Source organism: Camelina sativa, chromosome 11 (assembly GCF_000633955.1).
Source record: "Camelina sativa cultivar DH55 chromosome 11, Cs, whole genome shotgun sequence".
In the NCBI taxonomy this organism is placed as follows: domain Eukaryota; kingdom Viridiplantae; phylum Streptophyta; class Magnoliopsida; order Brassicales; family Brassicaceae; genus Camelina; species Camelina sativa.
The window spans coordinates 2,760,000-2,771,869 of record NC_025695.1 but is presented as its reverse complement, the minus strand read 5'-3'; the positions used below and the strand labels follow the sequence as shown (position 1 = coordinate 2,771,869).

The following is an 11,870-nucleotide window of genomic DNA, read 5'->3' as shown; positions in this document are numbered from 1 at the left end:
ACCTAATGGTGAAAGTGGCCTCTGTGGAGTTGAAGGTGCCTCCTCTTGCTTCTTTATTCCAAGCATCACATAAGAGGGAACCTGTAACCAGAATATTTAACACTTAAAAAGAGGAATTCAAGAACTCAGTCGAAAAGCTGGGATTTAAAAGATGTTTTGCTTACGTCTGATTTAGTTTGCAATGGTGCAAGTGTTGCAACAAGATCTTTTGTATTAGGCCTCTCTCGAGGCTCATATTGTAAACATTGAGAGGCGAGTTCGACAACTACGGTAGCTTCTTCAGTTGAGAACTTTCCTTCGAGGTGTGAATCCATCAACAGAATAATATTCTTACCACGTATCATATCAAGAGCCTATAAGTAAGTAAGAGATATGATAAGTACTTATCAAGATATCACGCACCCAAACTAATACCACACAACTTACTCACAATTCACTGGTACTATATGACATATACATCTTTCAAGCTTAACTATGCAAGAACCAAGAATCACATGGACATATTTGAGAGCTATATCTTATATATAGTGCTTAAAGAACAAGAGCGTAGCACATATTGTAGCCAATTTAAGAGAGATAGTGAGGGAGCAGTATTATATTGTTTCTAGTAACCATGATTAATGACCAACTACGGTAGCTTCATATAACTTCAACCAAAATCATGACCAATGAGCGGATAATTTCACAAAAAATACACATTTTTGTAGTGGCACATTTGCTCCTACTCAAACATAAAGATAGGAACTTACATGGCTTGGAGGGATGTGTTTTCCGCTAAGCAAATCCAGAAGGACAGTTCCAAAGCTATACGTAACACTTTCAGGGGTCACTCTTCCTACAACACAAAATTTACCACACTGAAATCCATCTTCGAAAAAGTGCAAAAACATAAATGTGCGTATTATGCTGATTGTAATAGTCCTAGAGAGAAGAAACAAGCTGTTGATTTACCATTTCTTAGATATTCAGGGGGTGTATATGCTAGATTTGTGCTATAACTTTTACCATCCCTACTGTTCTTCATCAAGCCGAAACATGAAAGCCGAGGATCACCATCCTACAATGTTCATTAAAAAAAAAAACTTGTTAAGCGCCAGTGTGTGTGAGACAGTATCCTAAGCATAAAAAAGAAAACTCTTTGATAAAAAGAAAAATACCTCATCAAATAGAACCCTATAAGCATTTAAATCATGATACAATGGACGACCCTCAGTACTACAATAATCCAAAGCTTCAGCTATGTAATATCCTACTCGCAACCTCATAGCCCATTCGATTGTCTGATTTTCCCCTGTGAATGACCAAAACAAGAATTGAGATAAGAAACAAAAAAAAATGCACCTTTTACACATTCTACTACTTCTTCACCTAAAATAGTCTCTTTTTAATCCATCTAACAGCACAACCCTATAAATGCAAGCTCTTTGCAAGGCACTGGATACTAAAAGAGACTAAATTTCACAGCTTTGGATACACATTAACAACCTAAAAGGACTAACAACCAAATTCATTATTTCTAATGAGAAAAAAGGCAAGAAAGAAGAAGACGAAACATACAATGGAACAAATGCTTAGCAAGAGTATCATTAGGCATGAACTCAGCAACAAGAAGCCTCTCATCTCCATCACAACAATAACCAATCAAATTCGCCAACCGATTATGTCTCAATTTCCCAACACCCCAAGCCTCTTCCTGAAACAAACAAAATTTCAGAAAAGAAAAAAAAAAAACAAAACAAAGACAGAATCAAATTAAAAGGGTTTCTTATGCTTACAGCAAATTGTTTAGGCTCAGGCCAAGCCATCTTAGTAAACTTCTTGACAGCGATCCAACGACGGTTCTGAAGTCGGCCTTTGTAAACAAGATTTGGGGCTTTCTCACCACTCTCTGATACGATGTTGTCGGAACTGAAGTTGTTTGTGGCTGCTTTAAGGTCAGCGAATGAGAACTCAGAGAAAGATGGGATTCCTCCTCCTCCTCCTCCTCCTACGCTGCCTACACCGCTACCTCCACCTCCTCCGATTCCGCCGTTATCAGCCGTCGTAACGCCTCCGTGGTGATTTTGAGAGAGCTGTGACGGCTGAGCTCCATCTTTACCAAGTGGGTTTTCACCGGAACACAAGGATTGACAACAACCCATCAAAAAACACTTTTCTTACCCAAGTCGGAAAGTGTTTCTCTTTCGACTCCTCCCCTTCCCTTGTAAGAGAGAGAAAGAGAAAGATAGTGTTTGGAAAATTAAAACCATAAAAATCGGATTTTTTATTGTTTTATTTTTTCAATTACTCTGTTTTGACTCCTGAGGTAAGTTTCTTCTGTCTTCTTCTTGTCAATATGGTACTACTTTTTTTTTTCACTCAAAGATTTTCGTTATATAATATAGGGTGAAATACAAGCGTAGAATACGTTTTTAAAATACTGAAGCCAACAAAAAACAAAGATATATCCAGAAGCTTAAGTCCATACGTGGAAAACACAAATTACAACGCTAGAATCAATATGATACTATTAAAATAGAAATATTTTAAACTTCAAAATATGATTATAAATTTTATCGTTCATCTGAATTATAGATTTCGCGTTAGTCCGATATTTAAAATGACCAAATGTGTAGAGAAAAAAATCAAAAATTAAATAATTTTAAATCAGAAACTAATTTTAAAGTTATTTTATTTATGTAATAATAAATTAAAAATCTATGTTTAGAATTTATACTTAGTGATTTTGCATGGTGTAACTGGTACATAGACAAAACTTTTAAAATAAGATTTGTGATGAGTACAAAAAATTATTTATTTTTTCCTATTTTAGTTTCTGATTCAAAATTATTTAATTTTTGATTTTTTTCTCTACACATTTGGTCATTTTGTGATGAATCAGAAACTAATTTTAAAGTTATTTTATTTATGTAATAATAAATTAAAAATCTATGTTTAGAATTTATACTTAGTGATTTTGCATGGTGTAACTAGTACTGAGACAAAACTTTTAAAATAAGATTTGTGATGCGTACAAAAATTTATTTATTTTTTCCTATTCATTTTTTCGTAAGTTTTGTTTTTGTTTTTGGATCTATAATATATGTTTTATGTAAAAGCAATGAATTTGAAAATTGAAAAGCCAAAGATTCAGAAGAAGCCAACTTCTTTTGTATATATACTATACTATAATACAATAAATTGATTCCGATGTTCAATGATTTAAACTTTGTGGTACCAAAAGAGATTTTCAGGAAAATCACATTATTGCCAGCTCAAATGGTTTGTGATTGGAATGACTTATCATCATCAACCATTCCTACTTTTGCTTTCTCGTTTTTTCCTTCTTATTTATTCAACAAACATTACCATTTCAACCAAGTCTCTTTTTATTCTAGTTCTAAGTACCTAGCAGCTTATTTCAAAAGGTTCGTACTTTTGTAGTATACTGTAAAGAGACAAGCGTGTGAAGAAGAAAATATTAAGTTTTTATAGAAGTTGACTTTGAAACCGTGTGATATTTGGATTTTGTGTGTGTTTTTCTGCATTATTGCCCTTGTACAGTACCTTCTAATTAGAGTGAATGGTGAATATCAATTTTCTCAATGGATTTGACAGACTGACATATTTCTTTCCATTTGAGTTCTAATTACCAAAAATAATTATTTCTGTGCGTTACTCCTAGTAATAAACTAGAATAAATCTTTTTAGGAAAGAACCTTATTTTAAGAAGTTTATTTCTCTCTTTAAGACAGAAATCTTTCAAAACCACCAAAAAAAGAATTTAGAATATTTATCTGGAAACCAAATGAGCCAATATGGCTAAATATTCTAAATTCTTTAAAATTTGATTTAGCTAATATTATTACACCGCATATTAGAGATAACCAAATTTAAATTGGATAAAGTTACGACTTACGTGGTACCTATTTTAATAAAGACGGCTAGCCTAATACTACAAAACATGGTCAAAATATATGGATTAAGCTTTCAAACTTTCAACTGTTAATTAGTAATGGATCTGAACTACTATAGTTTTTTCTAATATTAGGGGATAAAAGAATATATATATATAATTAGAATTGATGGTAGGGAAAGTATATTAAAGAGTAGGGACATAATTTTTATGTAACTTTATCTTTAGAGCAAGTTTGTTGTATTTTTCAGTAAATTGGATATGATTAAACGAATGGGCCTGTTTATAGAATTGTGCGCTCAAGTCAAAAACACTTTTGTGATTGAAGAATTTGGGAAAACAGAGCTCATGTGTAGATTCAAATTACCACCCAAAAGAACAGTAATTTGCATATTCTCAATTTGGATGTATGCAAATGAAAAGTATGCTTGCAATTTGTAATACCCATATATCTTTGGGGAAATCAGAGTTTTTTTAGCTTTCAAGAACACAAGAGCTGTCTCTTTTGTGTTGAAAAAGGCAAAGAGTGAAGTGATCATCCAATGATGCTCCAGAGTAATTGGCTTTCTTATATGATTAGATGCTCGAGCACTATCTATAATATACTACTAATAAATAGTACTGATTATTATTAACCTATGGTTGGATCGCAATAATATCTTCTGGCACTTATTCTCTGCATGTTATTATTGCTTTATGTTAATAAATTATTTCACAACAAACAAAAAGAAAGAAGAAAAGATTGACACACGAGACGTCAAGTTCACGCTAATCATGTTAGGCACGGCAGCTCCAAGACGAGAACTGTATTGGCGCAGGTACTAGTCGATAGTACTGAAAATATTGGGTTTAATTATTATTATAGTTTCATATGAATCATTAATGTTGGTAGCTGGTCAGGTATCGTAATAGTATTAATTTATTTTTCGTAAGCTTAGTAACTGATTGGCCATGCATATCTTTCACGTACAACATTCGCCATTTATCTCGTGTAATTTAAGAATTTTGTTTTTATGAGCAAATGTGGCGAAACATAAAACTTCGCATGTTTGATATCAGTACCGGTCACTAAAATTACTTTAATGCCGCGTAACGGCGTAAGTAACGTTATCTAGTTTCTGTCAGTAGTTAGGTAAAAACAAAAGACCAGTGATTTGAAAATCATTGATGTGACTTATTTTACTTGGCCGAATGGTACAAAAATTACCGTTTATGAAAAGCCGAAAAGAGACGTGTGATGTGATCACTTCCAATCTAGACATTTATATGGATCCAATACGAAAGTCTCTCACTCTCTCTATTTTCTTAATATTGAAGATACACTTACCTCTCTATGGGTCATTTTGATTAAGATCAAGTAACTTTACACGTTCAGGTGAGGCTTGGAGTTAGTCTTCTTTCAATGTATAAAATTGGGAAATTTTTGTTCTACGAATGAGGAAAAAAACTAAACCCCATCTATATAATGGTTACGCCGTAGGGAGTGGAATCGAGAAAACATATAAACAAAGAAACAATATCAAATGTTATGTTGTTTTGCTACACTATAATTTTTGCCAAATACTTCTCGTTACTTCAGAGTTATATGTGAAGTTCATGTTATAGTTTTGTTCTGAATGTATCAATATTAGCAGATCGTTGGATTTACTTTTTAAAGGCTCGAGTAACCGATGAAAAACAAGATTTCTTATGGCATGGATGAATATGTGTTCTGAAAAAAATAATAATCATATAAAAATATGTTAAAGAATATAGTACACAATTTTTTAAAAAATTGAACAGTTTGGTAAATAAAAAGGAGCTAAAGTTCGATTATGGTTGCGTTGCGATTCTTTTGAATTATAGGAAAATTTCCAAATCTAAAATAAGATTTGAATTGGGTTTTTCTGTTTTGTCTTAGAATATAGGGAGATTGGCACAATGATAGACTTTCTATAAAACTTCTTTTATTTTAGACACTTTATGCTATTGGAGCACTTTTTTCCATTGTTCACTATTTTTATTACAAATTTACCCTTACTCAACTATAAACAAACAAAAAAAACTATAAAATAACCAAACCAAATATCTTTTTCTCTCTATCTCATTTTTCTTTATTACTTTGTTACTTGATTTCTCTTTCTCAACCAAATAAAAAGAAAGTTTTAAGACAACTCTCTCTTTATTACTTGTCTTTTCTCTTATTTTCCTTATCTTTTTTTCATTGCATGTTTTTTTTTAATTATTCTCTATATCCTAAACTTTAGATAAACAATAATCAGAAATTTAATTTCATAGCAATTTTAACAAATGTAGCCAAATCTGAAGAATTTTTACTAGAAAACATGAAACTGGTATTAGATTGAAACTCTCTAACCAAGTCAATTCTTTATCTTTTTCTTTTCTTGTTTATCTTTCTCTCTCTTTGTAATCATTTTATTTAATTATTATGACATATATTTTCAATTTTGTTTTTATGATTCATTATAATTTTATATTTTCTACATTTTAAGATCCATTTTAAGATCTAATTTTATTTTTTTACATATTATCCAATTATAGTTGAATATTTGTAAATTATTATGTGGATACTTATTTGTGGATATTTTTTTATGGATACTTATTTGTGGATACGTTTTTGTGAATATTTTTTTTGTGGATAATTTTTTGTGGATACATAAGAATGCGTAATTAACATAATAATGCATTGTTTCCAATAAGATTATTTCTCTAATGGTGTCCATTATGTATTGTTTATGTGGACAACATTTTTTATAAAATTGGTGTCCATTAATTTGTATGGAGTGGATTGTATTTGTATCTTAAAAACTAGGTTTGTATAATGAAAATTTGATGCCATCATGTGGATGAGGTGCTATGGATACTGATTAGTTATACATTATCTATTTATATTTGAATAATTGTTCGCTATTATGTGGATGGTTAACATATCTAGATGAATACTTACTTTTGGATGATCAGAGAAAAATATATGAATACCTAATTATCCAATTATAGTTGAATATTTGTTAATTGTTACGTGGATGCTAAAAATGTCTTATTATGTGGATAAGTATTTGTGGATACTAATGTCTTATTTGTGGATACTTATTCTAAAATCAAATCCACATGGATGATGACTTATACACGTCTACTAAAAACTACTTGTGTTTTGGTGAAACAATAGTTGTTAACTATCAAACAATTTTAACCTCATCATATTTCCCTAAAAAACTAAGCATGAGACCGTTCATTATATCTTATCCTAAACCCTAACCCTAAACCTTAAACCCTAAACCTCTAAACCCTAAACCCTAAACCCTAAATCCTAAACCCTAAAGTCTAAACCCTAACACCTAAATCCTAAACTTTAGACCTTAACCTTAGATCATAAACCTTAAAATAAATTTAATTTCGTAGAAACTTTAACAAATGTAGTCAAATATGAAGATCTTTTACTATAAAACATGAAATTGATCTACCCCAACCTGTAAACCCTGAACCTTAAATTATGCCAAATTTTTGACTTCTTGCATTACATTCTTTATAAATTTTCAAATTCATTGATGTTGTTCGCTATTATTTGGATGGTTAACATGCATAGATGGATACTTATTTTGGATGACCAGAGAAAAAAAACATATGAATACCTAATTAGTTAAACAAGTAAAGTAGTCTTGGTAAATTATCAAACGATTTTAATCTTTCATGTCCATAAATCAAGTCCACATGGACGCTAAATTATACACGTCCACTAAAACCTATTTGTATTTTGGTGAATTAGTCATTGTTAACTACCAAACAATTTTAATTAACTTCATCATATCCCCTAAAAACCTAAGCATGAAACCTTAATTAATCATATACTAAACTCTAAGCCCTAAACCCTAAAACTCTAAATCTTAAATCCTAAATTTTAGATCATAAACCATAATCATAAATTTAATTTCATAGTAAGTGTAACAAATGTAGCCAAATATGAAGATTTACTAGAAAACATAAAATTGATGATCAATAACATATGAAAAAGATTTGATATTGAATATGAAACTAAATAATAATAAACATATAAGCATCTGAATTTGATTTTGTAGATGATAAATATATCAAAATACAAAATTTTAAAAAGATATAAATGTGGCCAAGGAATATATATATTGTTATCCACTATCCAAGATTATTCAAACACATATATCAAAGAAAGAGAGGAAGATAAACAAATAAAATAAAAATTATTTGGAAATAGAGAGAGAGTCATAGAAGGTGAGAAAGAAAGATAGAGGAAAGAAAATAGAGTAAAAATTACAAAATAAAAAAAAATGTGTGTTGAGAAGTAATATGTTTGGAGAGAGAGAGTTAGAGGATAAAAAAGTAAAACACTATAAGAAAAGTTTGTGGTGGTCCAAAAGTGTGTTAGAATACAATTTCTTTATAAAAAAGTGTGTTAGAATGCAAATATTTCTAAAATATAAACCTAAGTTTTTACTCCACTAAAAGACAGTTCAGTTGCTCAAGACCAAAGCATCTTTGGACACAGAAGTAAGTCCGATAAATAATACATGACCCCTCACCGATATCAAAAGATTAAATTAAAAAAAAAAAAAAAACAAAAGATTTGCCTGAGCTATCTCATCCTCCTAACCTTAGGATTTTACAAAAAAAATTGTTGAGAATTATCATAAGTTTTGTCCTAAGCGTCTTATATACAAAGACCGAATTTTTTAGAATTATTAGACTCAAACTCATATCTGTGACTTGCGTCATAAGTGGCTAAGTGTCAAAGTTATCAAACCTTTCTCCACCATGGCATGACAACCATCAGGTTCAAAGTCAACTGCACTAAAATGCCTCAGTTCACCAGACGACTGGCCGCGTCTTTAACCCGGTTTCTGCTTCCTCCAAGATCATCATCCTGATGATGGGCTCTTCTGGCCTGTGTCTCAGAAAGGAGATAACGAACATTCCGGCATTGCAAGATCAGCAACCAGCTCGATCATGAGATTCAAATAAGCAAAGATCTTCCTCCTACATTTTGCTTATTAGTCCTCTTCTTCCTCAAGTTCTGGTGGAGCAGTTTCTTCTTCGGTGCGTTGTAAGAGATCCTCGTAAGCTCTCATAGACTCAGCAGTGAATCTCTCCATAGCTTCGAAAATGCGCTGTAAACTACCTTGTAAACTATCGTTGCTAGTATCGCTTTGGTAGACAACATTGCCTGATATGGAAAGACTATTAACACCATCACCCGGTGCCACAAGAACCATTTTCTTTTCCAACGCCTGAATCTCTCTCTGTATCTTCTGTTCTTCCCTGTCCATGTTCCTAACTCTCTTCTCTGAATCACCATGACCAGTCATCATCGTATCTAACCGATCTTGTTCCCAAAGCTGAAGCACGCTTGTAGTGAAACTACGCATTGCCTCAATAACTTCCTTCTCGGATATTCTATCCAGAGCTTGAGACCATTGGTTACATATCACAAAGATTGGTGGTGCCCCGATCCGACCAGGTGAGAAAGGAACGATTCCATCAGGTGTTTCCTCAGGTTCATAGAGAAGACATTTCATGAGCCATTTATTCAACTCTCTTACGTAACCCTTCTGCGCGCTAACCCAGCTCGAGAATCCTAATATCCAATTAATAAGTTCATGTCCAAGCAAACTCGTCGCCTCTAGATGTTCAACGCCTAGTTTCTTGCTTGCTCTTATTGGTCCAAGGCCTTGTGCTTCCCTAATAGCTTGACACTGACTTTGATGACACTCAAGCATGGATCTCCACATTCTTGTAAGCCTATAAAAAAACCGAAATCAACATTTGATTAGAGTTCCCATTCTAAAATATCTGAAACATATATATATGTTTGGAGAAGACAAGATTATATTACCCTTGAATCAATGCATTCAGTTGCGGCCATAGGTCTTCGTCTCTAATCTTATTAATCGTCACTGATATTTTGTCGACAACCTGAATCGCAATCCGTATTTTCGTGGACATATCTCTAACTAGTTTCCTCGTTTTATCTACTTTCATAGCCTCAGCACCTCTTTCATCCAAACGCTTTAGCTTCCTTAGCTTTTTCTCGTGAGCTAGACGCAATTTCTCCTCAGCCTACACACAGTAAAAAAAACCTCTCTCTTCAGACAAAAGAACAGAACAGAACAGAACGCATCATAGTGTTCTAAGACCAAAGATTTTGATACAAAAACATTACCTTGACTTCATGGTAAAGCTTCTTCTCCCAAAGATGGAGCTTGTGCAATGTCGATGAAAGATTCCTAGACCTCGAAGCAAGCTCTTCTTCAATGTCTGCATAAGTCGGCGGCGCAGTAGCAGCAGCAGCAGCAGGAGAAGGTCCTCCAGAGGTAGAAGGTAGTGAAGGAGTAGTAACCCCGTGCAACATCTTCGAAGTAGCTGCTCCACAATTCACAAAACATAAAAAAAAAAGTTCAAACCTTTACTCAACAAGTTGCAGAAAGCTCAAAACTTTGATGTTAAATGATCAAGCCTTACCATGTTTACGACCATAAGGATGCTTCCCAACTTCAAGTAACTTAGCAATCTCACTTCCTGACTCTGCAGCTTTCACGAATTGACTCTCAATCTCTTTAGCAACCTCAGGCACCGCACGTGGCCCTCCACCACCACCACCGCCTCCGCCACGTGTCGTCGTGGCATTGCTCCGACGTTCCTCATCCTCAACGACCTTCTTCTCAACAACGTGATCTTCATACTCCATCCTTTCTTTCTCAACCGACACACTCGGTCTAGACTGATACGCAGCAGACGCATCCCCGACATCACCCCCACCGCTAGTACTGGCTCCACCAGACTTATCAACCGGCGGAGGCAGAGGCTCTTCCCTCATGTGCACGGCGGCGGGATTCTGTAGATTACCACCACCGCCGCCGACGCCGGCGAATTTTGGTTTGCCGTGAACCTCCTTAACAACCTCGTACTGTGAATCATCGTCTTCTAGCTCCGGGATACCTTCTTCTTCTCTCAACTCTCTCGAATCTCGACTCGGAGTATACGGAGGGTAATAAGTATCGAACGGATTCAAGAAATCCCAACCGTTGGACCTAGGCGGCGAGGGTGGAGGCGGTGGCGGTTTTGAAGCTGGTACAGCAGTTGTAGAACCACCACCGTAGTATCCGGGTCCGGGTCCGGGTCCAAAATATGAATTTTGAGGAGGGTAAGGGTTATAAGGGTAATTAGAAGAAGAAGATGATTCGCCTATGTAGACTCGTTGAGGACTACTTGGTCTTTGCTCATAGACAACTGAAGGAGGCATGGAGCTGTTCTTCATGTAATTCATATGCATATAACTGTTTCCACCAGAGTAAGGAGGAGGGAAATGACCCATCATCATCTCCGGGTTCGGGTACCGGTTTATATAACCCGGTTGTTGTTGTTGTTGTTGTTGTTCCATGTATCCAGGTGGTGCTGACTCGGGTATTGGGTAATTTCCGAGATGGTGGTGTTGTTGAGGAGAGTGGTGATGCATCGAATCCAAATCCAAATCGTCGTCATCGTCGTCGTCGTCGGAATCCGAATCGAATTCGAGATGACCCGAATCAGAACCCGAACCCGAGTGAGCAAGCTTTGGTTTTTTGGGGGAGTTTTTTCCTCCGTCGTCGTCGTCGTCTTGATGAGGGTCACCTTTTCTGTGAGGAGGAAGGTTAAGTCTAGGGGAATCACCACCGCCGTTAGCGCCGCCGGAGGAGATGAAACGGTGGTGGTGGTTGATGAAAAGATGGAGTGAGTGACCGATACCAACAAGCGAGTGAGTGTAAGCCACGTGTGATTCAGCTAAAGCGTAACGCTGGTGAATCGCAGCTTCTAAGAAATTACAACGTTCACGGCAAAGAGCAACCGCCGGGAGATCGTCAAGCTTAGAACTTGTACAACCCATATCGAATTATTATTTCTAAAAAAGAAGAAAAAAAAGAATCAAATTAAATTATTAAAGAAAAAAAAAAAAAAAAAAAAAAAGGGGAAA

General features: G+C 34.6%; 2 protein-coding genes across 2 annotated transcripts in view; both read right to left on the bottom strand.

The window, feature by feature from the left end:
- Nucleotides 1–2,235, bottom strand: part of LOC104721262 (probable serine/threonine-protein kinase At4g35230) — a 4,171-nt gene extending 1,936 nt beyond the window's left edge. The window contains exons 1-7 of the mRNA XM_010439200.2: nucleotides 1,776–2,235; nucleotides 1,558–1,693; nucleotides 1,158–1,291; nucleotides 952–1,057; nucleotides 750–835; nucleotides 165–353; nucleotides 2–81 (exon numbers count right to left, since the gene is read on the bottom strand). Coding sequence (XP_010437502.1) covers nucleotides 2–81; nucleotides 165–353; nucleotides 750–835; nucleotides 952–1,057; nucleotides 1,158–1,291; nucleotides 1,558–1,693; nucleotides 1,776–2,141 — 1,097 coding nt within the window. The 5' untranslated portion in view covers nucleotides 2,142–2,235. The remainder of the gene's footprint in view (nucleotide 1; nucleotides 82–164; nucleotides 354–749; nucleotides 836–951; nucleotides 1,058–1,157; nucleotides 1,292–1,557; nucleotides 1,694–1,775) is intronic.
- LOC104721261 lies at nucleotides 8,381–11,783 on the bottom strand. Its single transcript, XM_010439199.2, has 4 exons — nucleotides 10,382–11,783; nucleotides 10,083–10,282; nucleotides 9,756–9,979; nucleotides 8,381–9,661 (listed from the first exon to the last, which is right to left on the bottom strand). The coding sequence occupies exons 1-4, from the start codon at nucleotides 11,781–11,783 to the stop codon at nucleotides 8,914–8,916; spliced, it is 2,574 nt and encodes an 857-aa protein (XP_010437501.1). The 3' UTR covers nucleotides 8,381–8,913.

What these genes read in the sequence shown, in the direction of transcription:
- LOC104721261 (XM_010439199.2), bottom strand. Translation starts at nt 11,783, where the DNA reads ATGGGTTGTACAAGTTCTAAGCTTGACGATCTCCCGGCGGTTGCTCTT. An exon ending in TCCTTATGGTCGTAAACATG is followed by an intron (nt 10,283 to 10,381) that starts GTAAGGCTTGAT and finishes ATTGTGGAGCAG; the next exon opens with CTACTTCGAAGATGTTGCAC. An exon ending in AGCTTTACCATGAAGTCAAG is followed by an intron (nt 9,980 to 10,082) that starts GTAATGTTTTTG and finishes TACTGTGTGTAG; the next exon opens with GCTGAGGAGAAATTGCGTCT.